This window comes from Mustela lutreola, chromosome 8, assembly GCF_030435805.1.
Source record: "Mustela lutreola isolate mMusLut2 chromosome 8, mMusLut2.pri, whole genome shotgun sequence".
Lineage (NCBI taxonomy): Eukaryota > Metazoa > Chordata > Mammalia > Carnivora > Mustelidae > Mustela > Mustela lutreola.
This window is the reverse complement of record NC_081297.1, coordinates 100,041,368-100,065,663: the sequence shown is the minus strand read 5'-3', so window position 1 is coordinate 100,065,663 and position 24,296 is coordinate 100,041,368. Positions and strand designations below refer to the sequence as shown.

General features: G+C 38.2%; 1 protein-coding gene across 2 annotated transcripts in view; it reads right to left on the bottom strand.

Moving 5' to 3' along the window:
- Positions 1-23,985, bottom strand: part of LEMD3 (LEM domain containing 3) — an 81,630-nt gene extending 57,645 nt beyond the window's left edge. For both annotated transcript variants that reach the window (XR_009356797.1, XM_059186237.1), the window contains exon 1: positions 22,407-23,985. Coding sequence is in view for 1 of the 2 variants with exons in the window: in XM_059186237.1 (XP_059042220.1) it covers positions 22,407-23,937 (1,531 nt within the window). In the remaining variant the exon portion in view is untranslated. The remainder of the gene's footprint in view (positions 1-22,406) is intronic.
- Positions 23,986-24,296: the final 311 nt, after the last annotated feature.

The following is a 24,296-nucleotide window of genomic DNA, read 5'->3' as shown; positions in this document are numbered from 1 at the left end:
AGTACGATTATTTACAGGAGTCAGTAGGTACAGATAATGTAAGGGACCTTGGTGACTCATTTATATTACTCTGAGCAGGAAACCTCACAGAATTCATTTTATTCAGCTTATGCTAAAAAAAAAAAAAAAAAACCATGTAATAAGGATTGGGACTAGTCTCTACAGTTAAGTTTAAGAATCCTAAGCATTTAGACAATAAATGATCTGCTGTTCAAGACTCAGGAAAACCGAGGAAACAGAACACACAGGGTGTTTTCCTTGCTCCAGAAAACTGACTCCCAACTTCAGTCAGCCTCAACATTCTTCTGTTCTGAATATTTCAAACTATCATCAATTATCAATCAGTATACAAAATATTCTGCCAGGAGGAACTAAACATTTTTCTAAAGACATACAAATAACCAACAAGTACATGATGCTCAATATCACTAATCATCAGGGAAATGCAAATTAAAATCACATGAGGTATCACCTCACACCTGTTAGAATGGCCACCTTCAAAAAGATGAGGTAACAAGTATCTGTGACGATGTGGAGAAAATGGAATTTTGTGCACAGCTGGTGAGATATAAATTGATGCAGCCACTTTGGAAAACAGTACGAAGGTTCCCCCCAAAATTAAAAATAGAACCAACATATAATCCAGCTAATCCCACTACCAGATATATATAACCAAAGTAAATGAAAACAGGATCTTGAGGAGATCTCTGCCCACCCATGTCCACTACAGCACTCTTCCCAACAGCCAAGATATGGAAACAACCTAACTGTCCATCAACAGATGAATAGATGAAGATGCAGTACATGTGTGTGTGTGTGCACATGTTTGTGTGTGTGTGTTTGTGTGTGCGTGTGTGTACTCTCGCAAAATGGAATATTCCTTGGTCACCACAAAGAAGGAAATCCTTCCATTTGTAACATGGATGGATCTTCATGGCACTACGCTAAGTGAAATCAAGTCTGACAGAGAAAGACAAATACTGTAAGATATCATTTATACGTGGGATCCAAAAAAGTCAAACCCAGAAAAGAGTAGAGTGGTGGTTAGCAGCAGCTGGGTAGTTTGACAAACAGGGACTACTGAGGATATACATTGCAGGTATGAGATCAACAAGTTCTGGGGATCTAATGCATAGCTTGGTGACTATAGCTAATAATACAGCAAGTTGCTAAGAGAATAGATCTTAAATGTTCTCAGCACACACACAAAAGTGGTAACTATGTGACAGGATGGAGGTGTTAGCTAATGCTATGGTAGCAATCATTTTTGCAATACATAAATATATCAAATCAACACACTGTATACCTTAAACATACACACTGTTATGTGCCAATTATATTTCAGTAGAGCCGAAAAAATGTTCTGCCAAAAAGACACCAAGCCTTCAATCCTTCTGGTCTTCTTGAATCCTGTTTCTCCTCCTTCATTCGTCAAGGTCCTGCGTGCAGCTCTGCTAGAGCTGTGAAGGATGCCTAACTACTGCAGCTCACTGTGACCTTCCCCTTCTCAGAACCCCAATGCATTTACTGTCAGTATCTCTGCTAACTTTTATTATAATTTAACTATTTGCTGTTTGTTTCCTCCCACAACAAGACTACAAAATCTCTACCTATCTCAATGCCTCACAGACATCTGATGCTAAATATATTCTGAATGAACAGCAGCTTGAAGGCACACTGCAGTCTCCTAGAATAACAGCTGCACTGTGCCAGAGGGATACCATAATCCTGATTACTCTACAACCTTTTCCTTTGAATAAGAAGGAAATTATATTTATTAATCTTTTGGTAGATTCCAGGAATACTGATGCCATGTACTCAGGAGGTAACTTCTACCACTATTTTAAAGCAGGTATTACTTCCACTTTTATGGACAGAAAAATAGATGCATGATAAGGTTAGGTTGCTTCCTGGCAGGAAACACAGTTGGTTTTTGTTTGTTTGTTTGTTTTTGTTTGTTTGTTTGTTTTTTAAAGATTTCATTTATTTATTTACAGACAGAGATCACAAGTAGGCAGAGAGGCACGCAGAGAGAAAGAGAGGAGGAAGCGGGCTCCCTGCTGAGCAGAGAGCCTGATGTGGGGCTCGATCCCAGGACGCCGAGATCATGACCTGAGCTGAAGGCAGAGGCTTAATCCACTGAGCGAGCCACCCAGGTGCCCCAGGAAACACAGTTTTAAAAGCTGGGATCCAAACCTACATCTGACTCCAAAGCCTACTTTCTTTTCATTATATAAAAAACAACTACACAAAAGAAAATATTTGTCCTATTTAGTTTAAGGAAGGCATTCTCCTCTAGAACTTTCTCTAGATATGGAATTATTAAACTTCAATCTCCTTATGATGTAATGCATGAAAAAATGTCCAAAATGAGGATGAGGAGAAGACACTGCTGTTGGAGAATACACTGTTATCTCTTAGATATGCAAAATTCTTCAAAACCAAGCTCTCTAACTGTAGTCTAGGCAAAGATTTTCCATGATCTATCAAAGTATAAAGTGACCCACGGCCAACAGGGGCAGCATTAGTCACTCTCCTCTGTGCTGCCACAGCACTTGGTTCATAAGACTACTATAAAACTTATCAGAAGGCATCAGTTAAAAAAAAAAAAGTCATAATTTTCTGACTTAGAACTACATCTAAACAACAATTTGGCTTCATCTTTCAACAAGATATTCATAGACATACATCAAGTGCCTATTATGTGGCAGACAGAGATTAGTTAGTTTCAGGTGATTAAAAATAAAAATATGTAAGCCCTGTCCTCTGGGCTGGAGAGCAGTAGCTGTAGACATGCACTTTCAAAGTCAGTCTCTCATAATTTTTAAACTCTATGACCTTAAGGCTGGTTTTAGTCTTTGGAAACTTCCAAGTCATCTAGACACAGTGAAATTCAACTACCTAAATGACCAATTATCTCTGAGTTGCACCCTTTTGTAAACAGACATTGAAGTTCTCAAATCCCATATTCTAGCTTTAGTGGCTTAAACAGAGCATAATTATATGCGAAGAAATGGGGAGTAGGGGACAAATGTTTCCAACAGCTGCAGAACACTGCACCTGTGTGTGCAGCAAACTCTTCTGCATTTCACCATCAGCCAGACTGATCTAAAAATGGACAGGGTGAACAAGGCAGCACATTCTTTTGCAACATAGCCCATTGCCCATTTGTTCTCTGAAAGTTCTCCAATTGTTTCATAGCTCTATTAAATAAACAGTCATTCTAAAATACAGGAACAGTTTATGTCAAGTATACTTAATAAATTACTCTAAATATTCATATTATATCAGTAAGCAAAACAAGTTTTGACAAAAACTGGCTACTATGAAACTTGCCTAAGGTAAACTCTTGTACCACCACCCTTGCTCTCCTCATAATAACCTTTCCATTTTTACCCACCTATCTTTCTGGATTTACAGACCTAGATGGAGATAACAAGTGAAGGAAGGAAGGAGAGCAAAACCTCAAAAGCTTCTCCACTTCTCAGATCCTATAGGAATCTCAACTTTTCACTTGCCCTGTTTTAAGAAAGGCAACAACGTGTGCTGCTTCCAAAAAAGCTATTGTTAACGAATAACAGAACATACATCATGATTTTATAAAATCAAAGGGGCTTTAAATGTGGATTTGATAGTACTAAGAATAAAATAAAAACTGAAATAATGTGTCCAGGAAAATAAAAGACCAAAACCTATAATTAAGTCGACAATAGCCGCCTTATTTGTTTGGTTCTTATTCTACATTTCTGTATTATAAAGAACAATTATGGTCTCTTTCAACCTTGTCATCACTTGAAAATCTCACATTTGCTCACCATGAAAATGAAGACTCCATGGGGAGGATAACAGACTGTAATTGAGATTTCTGTCTTTATCCAAGCACCAATTTCATATTATAATTGTATCCCAAGTTTGGGATTTCTATAACAAAAGCCATATGAAAGACTTCTAACCATAGACTGTTCAACAAGTATTTATAGAGCATATTCTATAGACTATGTTATGAGAACACAGTGCTTAAGGACTAGTGGAAATAAATGAGTAGCTATGATATATAACATAATCAATACCACCTTAGAGTTTAGTATCAAGCACTTCAGGAATTTAGAAAGGGGTAAGTAACTTCTGCTTAAAATACTTTCAAGCCTTAAAAACAGACCAAGAGTAATAAAATGGAATGAACTACTGGAAAATGCAACAATGATGAACCACAAAAAATATGCTGAGTGAAAAAAGCCTCACAAAAGAGTATTCTACAAATCACTTACATGAAGTTTTAGAACCAAAACTAATCTACAGCTAAAAAATCAGAACAGTGATAAGAGTATTGATATGGGATGAGGAAACTTTTGGAGGTGAAGGTTACATCCGTAGGGATTTAAGTTGCACAGCTGGATGCATCTGTCAAAACTCATTGGACAGTAAAGATTGGAACATCTGACTGCAAATAAATTTTACAAAAAAAAAAAAAAAACCTCTCACTCTAGTTACCAATATGCATGACATATGTAAAGGTTAAGTATCCTAATGTTTTCAATTTAATCTGAAGTACATTTTTTAAAAAGACAGAATAAAGAATGGACAGAGTGATAGATAAGATACATAATAAAGCAAATACAAAAAAATTAACTGTAGAGTTTAGGTGTGGGTATATGAGTGCTCATAGCATAATTCTCTCAATTTCTTATTTCAAACTTTTCTTTATAAAATGCTGGGGGAGGGTAAGTATTTAAACAATATTTGCTGATGCTGCAAACATCCTAACGGAGAACTGGTAAAAGATCACTTCAGTACCTAGAATACATTCGGTAAAAACCCTAACTTTAAATAATGTACTAGAAAAAACATTTTCTTCCTTCCAATTCAATCTAAATTCTTTTTTTTTTTTTTTATTTATTTGACAGAGAGAGATCACAGTAGGAGAGAGGAAGGGAAGAGATCACAGAGAGAGGAAGGGAAGCAGGCCCCCCGCCAAGCAGAGAGCCCGATGTGGGACTCAATTCCAGGACCCCGAGATCATGACCCGAGCAGAAGGCAGCAGCTTAACCACCTGAGCCACCCAGGCGCCCTTCAATCTAAATTCTTAACAAATCAAAAACTTGAAAATTTCCGCTTCCTTTGCAAAAAACTAAAAAAGTTACTGTAACATAAAGGGTTTTTTTGTTTTGTTTTGTTTTGCTTTGTTTCAAAGAGACCTGGCTAATATAGTCTTATTTTTCAAAATTCATATAATTCACATTTACAAATAAGATTTTAAGTTATCTTTTTTTACTAAAATGATGTCAGAAACTTGGCACACAGAAAAATAGCCATAGGAGCTGATGTCTAGTAAAAATAAATGCTTCATAAATATTCAAAATTATTTTCTAATATGCTTCACTATTCGGTTGGAGGTAATTCACTGACAAGTGATTTTAAGACTGACACATTATTTACCTAAAAAAAAATTTATTACCAAATTTGAAAGCTAGATGACTAGCAAATCAAGAAAATATCAAAATACTTCACATTTAAGAGACTTCAATGTTAGTCTGTCCCTTCACAAAATGAACTCTGATATCTTAATGGAGAATCTGTAACTCAAGATTTCAAAGAATTACCAATTACTGAATCTAATAATAATAACTAAAATTAAAATTCCCATTAAAAAAAAAAAAAGTTTAGGGATGCCTCGGTGGCTCAGTTGGTTAAGCGGCTGCCTTCAGCTCAGGTCATGATCCCAGCGTCCTGGGATCAAGTCCCACGTCAGGCTCCTTGCTCTGCAGGGAGCCTGCTTCTCCCTCTGACTCTGCCTGCCATTCTGTCTGCCTGTGCTTGCTGTCTCTCTCTCTGACAAATAAATAAAATCTTTAAAAAAAAAAAAAAGTTTAATCCAAGAGATGACTTTTACAGTTCAAGAAAATTCCAAAACTTACTCTAGGACAAAAGAGAAAGTTAATAATCTTACCCCACCCAAACACACACACACACCCCTAAGTCTTAATGGCTCAAAACTTCAGAGGGAAAGCAATTAGGCTGCTGTCTCCATCTAACTTTGTTTACTAAAGACACTCCTGTAGTTTACCAATGTTGGGAGGAAAGTACCATAACACATTCAAATGACACAAAGCAATGTATCTACTTAAATTACAGGAGCTTCATCCTACTACACTGCACAAGGTCCAAAAGTCTGAGTGATCTGCTTTTTCAGTACTTTCACAGATCTCGTCTTTAAAACCATTTTGCACATATGCCAATTAAAGAATTATGCTGCTGCATGGTGACAAGTGAATAGAAAAATAAAAGCATGTCAACCCACAAAGGTTAGATACAAACCTATAAATAATACCAAGCATCTGTGTAACAGATAACTTGGCACCCAAACGAATTTATGCTAATGCAATACTGTAATTTATTAAACATGGTGACAGCTCACTGTATTAAGAGATTTTAAACATTAACTGTTACACACTAGAGACTGTCTCTGACACTTCCTCAAGGTTTACACTGCCAAGAATAAAGTGGAATTGTATTATAACAAGGTCTGTTCTGAAAGAATATTGCTAAATGAGAATCTGGAGAATCTGGAGATCTGTGATACCCTGTACAACCTACCTCCAGTGCAATGCAATAAAGCAAGAGGCATTTCTCATACAATTAAACACAAGTCTTCTCTTCTACAGAGTAACACTCTCAATCACAATGCACTGTGTTTAACATTGTAAATGACTAGAGATAGTTAATTTTGTACCACACAAGGGAAATAGGCAGATTTAAAAAAAAAAAAAAACTGGGAAAAGCTACACTGCAACGATAAAGTGAAACATATATATATATATATATATATATATATGAGTTCTCAGTCCATTCTAAGGGGGGACAAGAAGTATAACTCTGTTAAAAGGGAAAAAGGCATTATATGTATAAACAAAGCAAAAAGACTGAAGTATGATACAAACAAACATATAAACTGAATTTGGAGCTTAAAAGGAAATCCTCATCATTGGCTTTATAATCAATGTGCTTAAAAATCTCATCTTGACTTCTAGCTTTGGAAAAAAACAACAGAAATGAAAAGTCACTGGAGAAATAGAGTATTTAAGTATGTCATCATTAGGTCAAAACCAAAACCCCCGCATGAAAGAAAATGTAAGCTGTTACGACAAAATGTGGTAAACTAGGCATATGACTTTTTGTGTTGTTGGTTATAACATAAAGAACATTAAAAATAAAACTCATGCTTTCACATGAACACAGTGGACAGAAAGTACAACATACACTGGATCATACCAAATTTTCACCTAACATTTAACTTCTTAAATGAATAAAAAGTATCTCTTCACACTGCAAGGCAGTGGGGTCAAATGAGGGGGAAAAAAAAAATCACTGCAGCAAGGAACATTTAGCTAGTCCCAACATTTATGACTTGTGATCTTGGGCATTCTAGTAACCTAATATAAAATGGGATGTTTTGTGAATAAGCATACAGATACTGAGGGAGTGGGAGGGAGATTAATACATCTTAGCTTTTTCTTCTTTTTTCAATCCTAACATAAAATAAAAAATAAACAGTATTCAGTTTACAAAATATCACAGTATGCCACTGCTCTGTTCCTCATTTGTTTCTGCCCTGGAACTAGTGGGGAAAAAAGGGCAGAATTCTTATAAAATCTGTAAGTTACAAAGAGACGAAATGGAAGACCCCTGAAGGCAAAGCTCCCTGCCAAAAATTTTTATAATGCCTGAATTTTTTTTACTAATTGCCAAAATTTGCACTTATCAGGGATAGAATCTGAGTTAATGAAATCTTATATTGAAAGCACCATCACCTTGAGAAGACTTTTTACCAGTTAAGTTAGCCAGTCAGTCCGTCATTTGAACATTACAACTGATCCCCTGACATTTATTATGAATGACTTAAAAACAAATTCTAAAATATAACCAGTGTATTTACCTGACAGTATGCTTTAAAAGCAATGTTTCTCCATCTCTGAAGAAAAAGGACTTCTTCATTTTTATCGACATTCAGATTCCCACAATAGTATTTTTAATATTCACTTATGAAGAAAAAAATGACAAAATGCTACCATGAATAATTTTTTGTATTCTAACGACAGCAACATTGATATACAGCTGCAAACAATACACAATATGAGAAAACCAAATCATCTGTCAGGTCCTCTAACACTCTGTAAGAGGTACAGCTCCCAAATGTTCTCAGCCCATAAGTTAAGAACTACTGACATAAATTCTAAATGAGAAATGTAGGCAACCTAACTACTATACATATAAAGATGAAGGATGATTTAGAGAGGTGGAGCCAAGCTCTGATTTTATACTGCCTCAATCCTCACTAAAGATAATCATATTTATCAAATTTTATCAAAAAATCGTATGATTTTTATTATAAGAATTCTACAACATTGCAAATTTAATCAGATAGCTTTCCCTAACATTTGGCTAAAGTAGCTGAATTAAGGGAATTAAAGAAGTTGAAATTTGATAAAGGAGAGGGTATACAAAAGGGGAATGCAGTAGAGTACAATGGTTAGAGGATGAGCTTTCAAAACATACTGGTAGGGTTCAACCAACAACTCCTCTCTCTTACCTATACAACCTTGGACAAAGTGATTAACCTAATCCTCCATTAGAGTCCTCACTCATAAAACATTAAAAATGCTTAAGAAGAATAAATGTTTACATTTGCCAAGCACCCAGTAAATGGACCTACTCTTTTATGCAGAGTGAAGTAAGTCACAAAAGACAAACACTGTATGATCTCACTTATATGTGGAACTAAAAAAAACAAACTCATAGGTATAGAGAATATACTGATGGTTGCCAGAGACAGGGATGGGGTGGAGTGTGCCTGAGTGATTCAACTGGTTAACCATCCCACTCTTGATTTCAGCTCAGGTCATGATCTCAGCTCCAGGTTGTGAGATCAGAGCGCTGGGTGTGGAGCCAGCTTGCTTAAGATTCTTTCCCCCCCTTCCTCTGCCCCTCCCCCTCCCTCTCTTATAAAGAAAAAATAGGTAAAGGTGGTCAAAAGGTACAAACTTCCAGTTATAAGAAGCATAAGTCCTGGGGATAAAATGTACAGCATGGTGACTATGGTTAATTTCACTGTACTGTATATTTGAAAACTGTCAAAATAGTAGATCCTAAAGCTTCTCATCACAAGAAGAAAAACTATGTGAGGTGATGGATGTTAACTAAATTTACCGTGGTAACCATTTTGTGATAAATACATATCAAATCATTATGTTATACAACTAAAACTAATACATAATGTTGTATTTATATGTCGATTATCTCTCAATTAAAAAAAAAAAGATTTGAAGTATTGAGAACTTGGATGTTTGGCCAAGACTATAGCAAAACAAGAGGAAGCTAGGCCAGTATAAGAAGAATTAAAAGATGAAAAAGTATGAGAAATGGTGGAGAGGATGCAGCGAAAGGGGAACCCGCCTACACTGTTGGTGGGAATGCAAGCTGGTGCAGACACTCGGGAAAACAGTATGGACTTTCCTCAAGAAGGTAAAAAGAGAGTTACCCTACAATCCAGCAATTGCACTACTAATTATTTATCCTAAAAATACATATGTAGTGATCTAAAGGGGTACCTGCACCCCAATGTTTATAGCAGCAATGTCCACAATAGCCAAACTAGGGAAAGAGCCCAGATGTCCATCGACAGATGAATGGATAAAGATGTGGTATATATATACAATGGAATATTATGCAGTCATCAAAACCCCCAAAATCTTGCCATTTGCAACAACGTGGAGAGAACTAGAGGCTATTATGCTAAGGGAAATAAGTCAACCAGAGAAAGACAATTGTATGATTTCACTCATATATGGAATTTAAGAAACAAAACAGAATCATGGGGGAAGGGAGGGAAAAATAAAACAAGACAAAATCAGAGAGGGAGACAAACCATAGGAGACTCTTAATCATAGAAAACAAATTAAGGGAGTTGCAAATTAAGGGTTGCAGGAGGGGGGGGGGGAGATGGGATAACTGGGTGATGGACATTCAGGAGGGTACATGATGTAATGTCTTATGTATTACATAAGACTAATGAATCACTGAACTCTACCTCTGAAACTAATAATATGGTACATGTTAACTGAATTCAAATTTTTTTAAAAAATGAAAAAGTGTAAGGAAACGTAAAAAGTCAAAAAATAAATTTGCTTCCTCGCCCAACTCCCACAGAAGATGAGCCACAGTGCTGAAGACCCAAAAGTTAAACCAATACTGTATCAGTACTAAAAAAAGACATAAATTTTAAATAGGCTTCTATGCGCTAGCTTAAAAAGCAGTATGTAAACATTTCCAAGTTCAAACAACTATTTTACACATGATCTGGAAGACAACCCATTCAAAAATTAAGGACTGCCCATTTTTTCCCTTTGGAAGTAAACAGCTTGACTTTGTGAGCAAACATTCTCTAGTAATCAGAATGTAGTTCAAAGAATTTATTCAGATTCATTAAGGAGATATTGTTAAGTGCAAATCTACCATAAAATAGCACCTTGTGAAAGAACTGAGATAGTTTTTACAATTGAAAGAGCATGATGGATAAGAGCGTCCCAAAATCTTTCTCAAAAGGCAAGATACTGAAATCCTTAAAATTTTTCATATTGGCCAACAAAAGCTTTATTAATCATTCTGTTTTCATTTTTCTAAATCGGAGCTAACTTTCCCCTTATCTCTTGGGACAGTCATGCAACAGAACCAAAAGACCCTCCCTCTCTCCTACATGTCTAGTCTGAAGAGCTATACAAAGCAGTTTACAACAGGAAATGGTCAGAAGAATATAAAGGAATATTCCCAATAAGAAATGAGTGAGAATTTAGGGGACATCACTTCTGCTTTAAACTAAGAAGTCCTTTATGCCACTTTATACCCTTATACCATCAAACATGGCCACTTATCCAGGGCAGGTAGGTGAGAGATTTAGTTCTGCCACTGTTCTGTTATTTCTAATTCACTGTAGTGACTTACGATTTAAATACTCCATATTTGTACTGTATTGCTATTAGACAGCTCTGGTCTAAACAAATCACATCTTTGATATAGTTTCAAATAGGAAATGGGAGGAAAATTTCATTATGTACTTCATATCAACAATATAGGAGACTGAGATCCTAATGCACTTTAAATTCCTTATAACTTAAGTAGCTTGATTTTAACATCCTGCTTATCAAGTCCATTTTATTATTTTATGCCCCGCAATCTCTCGATTACCACCATTCAGTCTATTGCCTATTCACAGGGACAAACCTTATCTTCCTACTTCTGCAGTAATAGTGTTCATGGCATCTGACAAACTCGCTGAAAAACAACATGTGAAAGGCCAGCCTTCTCTACCAGCTGCAAACATTGTCTGTTCTTCAGATAATGTTAACAGAAGCTGACTCTAAAGACCTATCCACATTCCCAAGAAATTTCTTCGGTCTCAAATTCACTACTATATTTTGGATTAAAGCAACGTATTTCAATCTCTGACTCTATCAGCAAATCAACTTTCTAATGGTCAACAAGAGTAAAATCTAATTTCAAATTGTGCTTCATTGCCTATTAAATTAAAATAACTGCAAAAATAAGAATATTCCTTTTCAGCACCCAGAAATAAAGCAGTAATTAGGTAATATAAAAAGAGGACTCCTTTTACCTCCTTGGACAGCTTGAGAGTAAGCTTGAAAGATACTGACAATTATTATAAATTTAATGGACTCTTTTATTACTTATTAACATCACTGACAGGACATGTCATACACAGTGCTGACCATGTGTTGTTTAAGTAGACTACTGTAGCTGGGAAATTGTAAATTAATGTATTAAAAATACAGCTATGTATCACTTCAAATTTCTCCAAAGCACTTTCATAGACATTATCACCTTAGTTTCCTACAAAGGTCATTGATTAGAAGTTGATTTTATTATCCCCTAATTTGACAGATGCAAAAGCCAAGGCCCAGAGGTTCCAAGTGACTTACCTGCCCAAGTAAAGTCAGTAGGTGAAAAAAGATGCATAAAAAAAATCTACTGCCGCCTAGTGGTTAAGATTGTGGACCCTGAAGTCAGATCATGGGTTCAAATGGCTGGCTCCAAAACTTAGTAGTTGTGGGATACTGGACAAGTCACCTGTAACCATATTCCACCTACATTTCAGTTTTCTCAGATAATATTGGTAGCTCCCCTCATAAAAACTAAGATAAAATGCCCATACATAGAAAGTTCTCAATAAATGCTTTTATCATTTTAAGGCTTTAGAATTTGAAAGATGGAACATTTGGAGACGACATGTTTTAAAAACAAGACTTTTTGTCATAAGCATAAGAATACTTCTAGAACATCTTGTACTATAATCATAAACACTTCATACTGATAACATTTTCATTTTTGGCAAATTCATTCTTCATGTCTCATCCTTTTTTACTTTTTAAAATATTTCTAAAAATCTGCAAAAAATGGAACTATTTCGTTTGTACAGCGTACACACTGTGGTAAACACATTGTGTTTATACATTGTGGTAAACTTTATTATAGGGCATACTCAAATATGCAGAAATTAATTTTTCACATTATGTTTTCTAAGTCACAATATTGTAACCAAATCTCAATTCTGGGGGCTATTTAATACATAGGTATTTTGGAGAAAGAAGAGAATGCCACCATGATGTGGGAGAAAGGGAGGCAGTTTATGTATCTTGGCAAAGCGTTTCACTCCTATAGTTCTAGAAAGTATATACTCAACTTCTGATGTTATGTGGCACACAGTAGGTGCTCAATAAGTAATTTATAAGTGGGTGAATGGATGAATGAAGAGGATAAACTAAATTGTGCTTCAAGTAACTAAATCAAACAAGAAAGTGTCTGTGATATCATGGGGGAGGTACCCTTATAAACCTACAAAGTCATTAATTAGGTTGACCAAGGGTCTAAACCATAGCCCAGGGACTAGAAGAAACCATTATTCTAAGATTCGCCGTTCCCCTAATTAATTTCCATGACGCTATCCATATGGAGGTTTAAAAAAGTGTATCTAGGTGAATTCCTATAAAACTTCCCTTGTAAGTGTAAAGTGCTTTCAGGAATTACAGACAATCAGCAAATTCCTTTTGTACATATACATATAAAAGGAGTCCCTAACTGCAAAACATTATTAATGCTCTGCTATGTGTTAAAATGCTCAATGCTCCTAAAGCATTTTTTTCCTATTCATGTCACATTCAAGGCAGGAACCAATTGTTGGTGCATAGTCATCACTCAGTTCAGGACAGCTGAACTAAACTCTCAAATAATTTTGCACCCAAGACTTGTTTCTAAATGTTAGTTTGCCACTTGATATCATTTTAAGCAAAAAGCTCTGGCCACTAAGCAATAAATCTGCTACCCAGATTAAGAAAAAAAAAAAAAAAAAAAAAAAAACACCACAGTGTAATTTTAAATCTATACCTTTAGAACTAAAGAAAAAATTAAGACATCATAAAAGTAATACATTATGGCTTCCACATGATGGATCTGTTATCTTATTTTCAGACATTAGTATCTATTACTATAAATTTTTATAATCCCTTTAAAAAGTTAATTTCTTTAGAAATAAATTTTCTGAGGAATGATGTCAAACATGTAAAATTTAACTACATCAAACAAGTATTAAAACCTAAACACTTTCTTCCTGGTCAACTCACTTAATAATTTTGACAGTGTTGTTAATAAAAGATTATTAACTAAATCAAGATTTTTTTTAAAATGAGGCTCAGGTTAAAGTATACATTATTAAAACATCAAAGTCAAGGTTATTGTTCAACCGCACTGCTACTGGTTCAATTTAAAATCTTTCAAAAATAAATTCTGAATATGGAAGTCAAAATCTAAAGTTATCAAACAATAATCGTCATGAACAATTTCCACAACTAGTATGAGGCTGCATTCCCAAATTAAATGGTAGCTATTTTTAGTGCAAAGTAAATGTAAGATTAAAATAAAGATTATTATAATTTTCATAAAGAAATCACTATTACTTGTTTACCACACTTATAGAAGGAGATTTCCAATACTTTAAGGTATACTTCATTTTTAAACTACTTAAAAACTAGATTAAATCTCTCTCTGCACTGATGTTACAAATCTCTTTGCAGTAAGGTTCCTTTTACTTATGTAAAATATTTTTCAGAGGTAAAGTTAACATAAAATAATTAATGAGCAGTAAGAGGCTAGTTTTAAAACTTTACAACTCTACTGAGGAATCATGAAAATATCTGGTTTTTTAAAAGTACCCCCGAAATTACAGAACGGATCATTTCCACTGAAAGAAATATAAGCATAGAAAAAAACATGTATGAATTTTTTTTTTTTTAAGAAGCAAAAAATGGGAGAACAAACATACAAAAGATCTTTACATCTTAAAAATGGAACAATGGAAAAACTTAAGTTTTAAAGTGGTATTGTAAAATCAGACTACCAGTTTTAGACAGCAAATCTTTCCTTTTTTGGGGGGTCTTTCTCAGACTTTTTAAAATTTAATTTATTATTATTAACATATAATATATTGTTTCAGGGATACCGGTCTGTGATTCATCAGTCTCACATAATTCACATGCTCACAACACATACCCTCCCCAATGTCCATCACCCAGCCCTACCCATTCCTTCCCACCCCCTCCACTTCAGCAACCCTCAGTTTGTTTCATGAGAGTAAGAATCTCTTACGGCTTCTCTTCCAAAAATTAGAAAGAGTGTCACGCTTTATAGTTTTACATATTATTTATTATAGTTTGCATTATATTAGAGCAGATTGGCCCACTCATGTATCAGTGAATTAATGAATTAATCTAAAACCTTATGTAAGGATAGTCTTACAGGATTCCTAACTGTTGCCTAAGTATAAATTTGTACCTCGTTGTCCTAAAGTTGTTAGATTTCATAGATTATTCCTGGTATTTCTAGGATTTCATGCATTAATCTGCTTCACCCACCCATTTATCTTTCATAATTTTCTGGATAACAATTATGGTAGAGAACATATACACAATCCTCATGTACAAAATGCCTCAAGAAGGCTGAGTAACAATTAAAATTGTCCAACGCAGTGCCTGGCACATAATGCTATCTAGGGTTAGCTGCTGTTACTCTTATTACTTTGTGTCATGCATTGAGCCAAGTACTTTACATGCATCATTCCATTTAATTCTCACTTAGTCTATTTTACAGATGAGGATAGTGAAGTTCACAGTGGTTCAGCAACTTGACTTTAATAGAAAAACAAGGGCCAATATTCAAACCCAGGTCTGCCTCCTCAATCCAAGTCCCAATATCTATGCCAATTTTCCTCAAACTAGGCTCCCTGGATATATCATGGGGAATATTTTCGCTCTGATGACTTTTATTTTAAATTATACTAGAGATAATTTCCAAATGAAAGACATTTCCACAGAGTGTATTTTATTTAAACCATCAAACTGGGATATACAAACTTCTGGTGTTCCCAAGAATATACAGAATAGTCAACTTCGAAAAACTTTAAATATAATGTTCAGCTTTCATTCCTCAAGAATGAGGGAAACTATTTTTTGAAATCCTTACGCCTACTTCATTATACACACCAAGTTTTGGACTAGAACTTGTTCTAGTTTAATTACTTGGAAAAGAATATATTTTTTTTAAAAGCAACTATAGGGACACCTGGGTGGTTCATTTGGTTAAGCATCTGCCTTCGGCTCAGGTCATGATCCCAGAGTCCTGGGATCAAGCCCCACATCAGGCTCCCTGCTCAGTGGGAAGTCTGCCTCTCCCAAATAACTCTGTTCCTCTCTCTCAAATAAATAAAGTCTTAAAAAAAAAAAAAATCAACTTGATTATGCTAGTCCTCTGCTTAAAAACGTCCATGGATTCCCACTATTCAACCTACGGAATTAAGTCCAAATTTGGAAACAGAGCTTCTGATCATTTGAGGCTGATCCAGTACACACAGAACTAGCCCTTTTTTACAAAAGGGTGGCACTTATCACCTATTACCTGATATACTTCTTAACCATTTTTGTGACTATTATTAGTGGAGTGGAGGCTTCTGCAAGAATGAGATTTCTTTTGCATCCTTCCCAGTACTAAGTATTGTTAGGTACTGAGTAGGTAATCAATTACTGAGTTGATGATGAGTTAATCAGTGCATGCAAAGTGAGTATCTGATATGCGATCATTTTCAACAAATATTTATGAAGGAATCAACTTGTACCAGGGATACTAATGTGACTTGGGTCTACTGAGCAACTCCCCTACGCCAGGCTAACAACACAAAAAACTTTACATATATGACCTCACATAATACTGAAAGCCATCCTGAGGCAGGTACTACCATCCTCGTTTTTTTAATATCAGGGAACTGAGTATCTTCTAGTAAAGTCATGGAACGGGTGTAAGAGAGAAATGAGATTCAAACTCAGAGATGAATGTAAAGCCTGGGCCACTTACCAGTGTATTCAATTCCTCTGGAACTATTTCTTCAAGGAACTGTAATCAAACTGGCACCATGGACGGACCCCATTATAATACTTTGTAATAAATGCTGTGAAGGATGTATAAGATCCTGAGTAGAGTTTGAATATACCCAAACTCCTGGTAAAGAGTATGTGGAGTCAGAGAAAATATCCAGAGATGGATACACTTTTAAGAATGAATAGCAGTTCAGAGAGGCAACCTTCCCAAAGAAGGGAATAATGTGCAAAGGCATAAAGGCATGAAATTTTATGATATATTCAGTGAACACCAAGCAGTTACCAGAAAACTCCAATTTATCCAGAAAGTAAGTGGTAAGACGAACTGTTAGGAAATGAAGCTAGAAAAAGCAGGCATAGTCAGAATATAAACAGTTTAGCCAAAGAATTTAGATTTTATCCAATGAGTAAGAGAAAGAGTGTATTACTGCATTTTTATTTTAGAAATATTGCTCTGGCACTGAAAACGGATTGAAGAGCTACAGCCTAGAAGGAGGGACACCTGATAGAAGATTACTAAAGCAGATCAGGCAAAAGACTAACTTAGAGCAATACTGATGGAGAGAAAAAGAATCAAAAGACCTATGGAGATAAAACTACAGGACTTAGTAACCAACTGGATTGAGGTTTTAAATTTGGTAGGAGCATGAAGGGATGGAAGGGCTCTAGGTAAATTCAAAGTTCCTAGCTTGAGTCCTGGGTAGATGGAAGTGCTATTAACTAAAACAGGGAACAGAGCTGGGGAAATAAGGCGAAAGGAAAGCCAATGAGTACAGAGGATGGGTACTTCTGGAACACCCAGAAGAAACTGTCCAATAAACAAATAGCTAAGTCTAGAACTCAGAAGAGAACATTTAAGGCAAAAATATAAAATCAGGAGGTATTAGCCAGAAACTATACAAAAGGATAGAACCAAAGACAAGAAGAGTCCTAGAGACCACCAATATTTAAAACACAAACAGACATGAGTAAAAGAAAACTGGGAGAGAGCAGTGATACAGAAGTCTGGAGAGTTCCTGGAAGAAGAGAGTTAATCACTGAATGGAATGGATCAAAGAGGCGCAGCTAAGAACTTCAATGCCTCTCTTACATTTGGCAATTGAGTAACTTGTGTCTTGAAGAAGAGGTTACAGAGGAATGCATGGTAAAGGTAAACTAAATGGGTTGAGTGAATGGCAGAGGCAGAGATACCAGTCTTGGCTGAGAGTACAGTAACAGCTGGAGGAGAACACAGGGTTGAAGAACATTTTCAGGATGGCAGAGATTTTAACATTTTTATAGAATGTTCTCATCATTTCTAGGGACCGGGGAGAGTAAGATTTTTAACTTATGCCTTGTACTTAAACTTGGTGTATAGAAAATTACTCAACATACAAGGTTAAGTGAAAAAATTAGTCGCAGGATAGATATAGTATAACATCACTTTGAAATAAAATTCTGACTCCTTTCTGTGGCTCTCAAGGCCTATAGGTCCTTTACGAACTGGCCCCCTGCCTACTTCTAACTTCATATACCGTTCTCCCTCATTCACTATATCCCAGCCACATTGGCCACTCTGTTCTGATGCTCCAACTTGCCAAGCCAGTTCTTGCCTAGAGTTTTGCACTGGCTGTTACTTTTCTCCCTGTCAATGGCTAGTTCCTTCAAGACATTCAAGTTTCAGTCCAAACGTCACCTCCTTGGAGAGGCCTGCTCATCTGCAATATTCCATATTCTTTTTTTTTTTTTTATTTCTTTTCTGCATAACAGTATTCATTGTTTTTGTACCACACCCAGTGCTCCATGCAATTCGTGCCCTCTCTAATACCCACCACCTGGCTCCCCCAACCTCCCACCTCCCCCGCCCCTTCAAAACCCTCAGGTTGTTTTTCAGAGTCCAAAGTCTCTCATAGTTCACCTTTCCTTCCAATTTCCCTCAACTCCCTTCTCCTCTCCATCTCCCCTTGTCCTCCATGCTATTTGTTATACTCCACAAATAAGTGAAACCCTATGATAATTGACTCTCCCTGCTTGACTTATTTCACTCAGCATAATCTCTTCCAGTTCCGTCCATGTTGCTACAAAAGTTGGGTATTCATCCTTTCTGATGGAGGCGTAATACTCCATAGTGTATATGGACCACATCTTCCTTATCCATTTGTCCGCTGAAGGGCATCTTGGTTCTTTCCATAGTTTGGCGACCGTGGCCATTGCTGCTATAAACACTGGGGTACAGATGGCCCTTCTTTTCACTACATCTGTATCTTTGGGGTAAATACCCAGGAGTGCAATTGCAGGGTCATAGGGAAGTTCTATTTTTAATTTCTTGAGGAATCTCCACACTGTTTTCCAAAGTGGCTGCACCAACCTGCATTCCCACTAACAGTGGAAGAGGGTTCCCCTTTCTCCACATCCCCTCCAACACATGCTGTTTCCTGTCTTGCTAATTTTGGCCATTCTAACTGATGTAAGGTGGTATCTCAATGTGGGTTTTAATTTGAATCTCCCTGATGGCTAGTGATGATAAACATTTTTTCATGTGTCTGATAGCCATTTGTATGTCTTCATTGGAGAAGTATCTTGTTCATATCTTCTTCTATCCCAGGCAAAGTTACTATCATTAATTGTGTTAGCAACTATCGCTCTCTCAAATCCTTATTTGTTTACTTGTCAAGCTCCCCTTCCCTCTCCCCACCCGAACACTTAAAATGGTGCTTGGCACAGAGTAGGTACTCTATTGTATGTATTTACATGAAAAGCATTAAGAAAGTTTTCAGAGGTATTATCTGAACTTATTTATACCAGGGGTGAATGGGAGACTAGAAGGTAGAGGTAGACAATACTTATTCATTTTTTGCTTCATAGATCTCTACCCAAAATTTCTACAAAAAGCATGCCTTTCCTAATTGGAAAACAATTTTTATTTAATGACCACATAAACCCAAGATAGCCAATCTATTCTGCATCTCCATTTTCTCTTGTTGGGTTGTCATGACCTAATCTCAGTGCAGGCTGATCCTTTAGTTGTTTTGGTAGGACAGTACAAAGTTAGACTCTTAAACCTTGGAGCTAGAGAGAACTTAGGGATCATCTACTCCAACCCCCTAGTTATACAGATTAGGAAGTAGAGACTCATAGAAATTTAACTAATAAAAGCAATTTAATTAATAAAACTAGGGTATTGATAAAAAATTTTCAAAGACCAAATGATTAAGAACTATTTAAAAGGCAAATCTATTATACATTACACATAACTTAAATGACAACTAATAAAAGCTTACTAAAGCTTACTCTCATAAATAACCTACAATCTTCTGGTAAAATTATTACTCAAAGCAAAACTATTTCTTTAAGCACAGTATTTGACCAATGAACCCTATGGTTAAGCTCTGGTTAACCATTATACTATGACAAAGGATTCAGAATACATAAATATAGGGAGTGAAAGTTATTCACCGTTAGGTGTGCAGACTAACTGAATTAGCAGGCACGTCTTTCCACCAGAGTATTCAGTAAATCAAATATACAATACAGTTAAGGATTCATTACACTTGGATTCAAATTTCTGTATCAATGTCTACATTGTATTTTTAATGGAATTTAATAAAAATTAAATGCTGAATAAGAAATCCACTATTAAACGGGTAGAAGAAGAATAAATGAAACAAGAAATCCACTATTAAATATTTACAGAAATGACTTAACTATTTCTCTTAACATAGATACCATAGTTTACCAGGAATACAACGAATTTTATCTAAACTTTAAATAATACCACTTTATGGTTATTTAATAAGCTACCTCAAGTGATCCTTACAACAGCCCCATAGACAGCAGAAGTTATTACTCCTATTTAACATAGAAGAATGAGGTTTCAGAGGTTAAGGAACTAAGTCATTTGGACAAGTCCTAGGACCCAGATCCTCTACCTCTTAGCCACTGTTGTTTCCATCACCCAAACTACTTTACTTTTACCATGTATTAAAAAATACAAAAAACACAATTTCTTTCCTTCCACATTGGTAAAGGGGCTAGTAAAACCCTAGCAGTCCTATCCCTTTCTATTCCAACCAAAATATTCGTACTTAAAACGCACTCCTCTTAACAGTGAGTTGAAAGATGTGACAGTCACCTTAATCGAGAATTGTGCCCATCAGTAATAATAATGCCATTAATTTATATGAAGTTTACTAGTTTAACTTCTAGTGTGACCTTATTTCTTGTTCTCCCAAATTATCTGAGACAGAACACAATGTATCACTCTTGCTCCCAGGGAGCAAGTTAAAGTGAGTGCTGGGTTTCAGGGATTTTCTTACTCCTCTAATTAAGCAACAGAGTAATAAACTATTCTTTGATGATCTTAGAAATGGCTATACCCATTCTAATTCCTACTCTTTATGTAAATCTGCTAACTGCACATTCACTATTTTGGAACAAAACAAACAAAAGTAAGGCTCATTTTATAAACACAAATCATAATAAAATGACTTCATGCTGGGTGAAAGGGTAGGACGTTTCAGGGGGGAGTGGAGAGAGGGCCCTAACACTAAGAAATTATATCTTCAGCAATCCATCACACACTACATCTACTTTCTCTCTTTCAATCTGTGTAGGCATCATTCTAATCGATATCAGCATCATTTCACTGATAAGGAAAGGCAGGCTCAAATTCTTGCTCACTCCCCCTTGCTCAAGATACTCTAACCACTCTAACCTATAGGAACGCTCTTGCTCGACTCAAGACCTTTCTTGCAATTTCTGCCCAGAGTGCTCTCCTGTCTCCCTACAATGCTGTCTCTTCCTGCTTCAGATCTTACCTCAAAAAGAGTAGCTACTCTCACTATCTCTCAAGCAGCATATACCAACTATTCCATCCTTATTTCCTTCACAGAACACAAAATGATCTGTACCTACCCTTGCGTTGTAGGACAGAAATACTCTTGATTTATCATCACTGCTGTACCCTACTTCTATCCTACAGCACAGATGATGATGCCAGCTTAATGAATGAATGAACACACCACACCTGCCCACAGTGTTTTAGAGCAAGTAAATCCCAGGGCCTAAAAACTGGTATCAGGTAAATGGTAAACCCCTGCTCTGCCCTGCGCTGACCTACCACTACTTTTTCAGGGGTATGAGACAAGATGCTTTGGCCTGGGCAGTATTTTTTTTTTTAAATATTTTATTTATTCATTTGAGAAAGAGAAAGACCGAGCACAAGGAGGGGGAGACAGAGAAGAAGGGAGAGGCATAACCCCTGCTGAGCTAGGAACCCAACGAGTCCAGGGTTTGAGCCCAGAACTCTGAGATCAGGACCCATCAAGGACCCAAGCTAAAGGCAGACACTGAACCATGTGAGCCACCCAGGCGCCCCCTGGGCAATCAATTTTGAGCTGTGTCTTCCCACGTTCTATATTTGTTTAAAGAAAATATAGAAACTATAGAAAATACAGAACTACAGAACTTAATATTCCAAAATATTTAACTGCAATATCAAGAGCTCTTACATTGCCTTTTAGAATCACAACTCAATTTGAAAAAACATCTATGATGTCCCATAACAATCAAAATACTCCAATACTGTTAAGTAACCGCCATCTGCACACAGTTATTTAAGGCTAAAAGGAAAATTTAAGTCACACACATAAATGCATTTTACTAATAGACTTGTAATATTTTGCTCTTTTATATGATGTTTTGAATTCCTCAATGGATCATACAGAAAATTTTTAAAACCAGGCATGGGATTATCGCTCTGATAATGGTACTAATGTTCTTTCTTAAAGACGACACAAGTGCACCCGATCTGCTGCCATGTCGCTATTAAAACATGTTCTTGCAGACAGTCACCTGGTGTAAAATGCCCAGTGTGGTTACAACAAACCCCTAGCAATACCCCCTTTGTTTCATTACCCCACAGGGTTCAATACTTACTGCTGAGCCCTCCATCCTCGGATACTCCTGTCCCTCTCATTCCTAGGTAAGTCAGTCCCAATATTAGGAAAAATAAGCAGGCAGCAGTTAAGAGAAACATCGACAAGTAGTGGGCACTGAAACCCCCTGCAGGGGACACCTCCTCCCGTTTAAATTGCTGGAGAAGTTCCTCCTCGGGTTCGGAAAGCTTCGGTTTGTTGTATGTGTTTTTCAGATAGGTATGATTGGCGCCCGTATGATTGGAGTGATTGATCCTGAGTGAACTAGAGGCAGCCACCGACGCACCGGGAGGGAGGCTGTTGGAAAAAATCCTGGGGGAGTCCGCACCGAAGGCCCCACTGCCGATATGATTATTGGTTTTAAGAAGGGAGCCTGTGGACGAATCCAAGGTTGAGTCCATGTCAGTCAGTGGCGGGGACAGGAGAGGGGCCAGCTTCTTAGCGTTGACACGGTACCTAGGAATGGGGCTGGAGTCCAGGGGATCACACCCTCCTCCCTGCTCCGCCGCCGCCGCCGCCGCCGACTCTTCGAGGTTTCGGCTCCTGTCTAGACTCCCCGCAGCCGCCGCCCTGTCATTCATCTGGATTCCTCCCCCTCCCTGAACTGAGGTCTCCAGCCGGCCGCCGGCAGATTTAGCAGTCAGCGAAGAGAGAGGCTTACTGTGGCTCCGCCTGGGCCGATGCCGGGAAAGGGAGTCGTCCTTTAATACCTGTCTGCTGGAGGCCACGTCGTCGTCCTCCTCTTCCTCCGAGTCCGAATAGTTCTCCCGGCAGCTGTAGGAGAGAAGCCGGCTGCCGTTCACGGTCCGGCTCGCCCACAGCGGCTCCTCGGCCTCTGGGTCCCTGTCCTCTCCGTCTTCCCCCTCCTCCTCCTCGTCCTCCGCGGCTCCATCTCTCGCCGACGGGGTCTGCAGCTCCGCAGCCGCCGGCCGCCTGGCCCCCCACCACGAGTGGGGCTTCCTGCGTTCGGCCGAGTTGCTGTTAGTCACCTCGCTGGCGGCCAGGGGCGCCGACAGCGGTTTGAGCCCGCGGTACTGGAGCGAAGCCCGATCTTTCCTCCCACCGCCGCCGCCGGCCTGGTCCCGGGGACTGGCCTCCACGTCCGACTCGTCCGAGCTGAAGCCCAGCAGCACTTTGCTGCCAGCCGTGGGGGCGGCCGAGGTGCCCCCGGGCCCTCCCAAGGAGCTCTCCGGGCCCGAGGCCGAGATTCGGCCCAGGCCCCCAGGAGTCCGCAAGTAGGAGAGATCGCCCGAGACTGGCCGGACCCCCAGCCCTGGGGCGGCCGCCGCCGGTCCCGCCGCCGCAACCGCGGCGGCTGCGGTGTTATTGTTATTACTGTTCCGCGTCTTGTTGCCGCGGCCCCCAGACCGGTGCTGCTGCTGCTCTTCCTCTCGAAGCTTCTTCAGCTTCTTGAGGTAGACCGGGCGGGTGCTCTCCGTCACTGGGCCAGGAGACAGGCCGTAACGGCGGAGCTGAGAGAAAAGCTCCTCATCCGAGAGCTGCTGAGGAGCCGAAGCCGCTGCCGCCGCCATTTTCTCTCCAGGGTGTTTTACAAGCTCCGCGCTACCGGAAGTGACGCGCCGCCCTAGACCCTGAACTAGACCGGGCTGCGTCGCCCTCCCAGCGCCACGGGCGCCTCGGCCAATGGGAGGCGCGGGAGGAGCTCACCTGAGCGGGAAAAGGCCACCTGAGCGGCGCGCGGCTCCCCAGGCGGAGAGTTTTTTTACTCTCTCACCTTAGGAGCGTCAGCGCACTCTCTCCCGCTGTTCTCTGTCCTGCCCTTCCAAGTGCCTTTCCCTGGAGCTGCCTCTTCCTAAACCACACCTTGACCTCTTCTCAGGTTCCTGCCACCAGACAGTAATAATTGAAAGGAAATCTGCCTTGAAGTTCA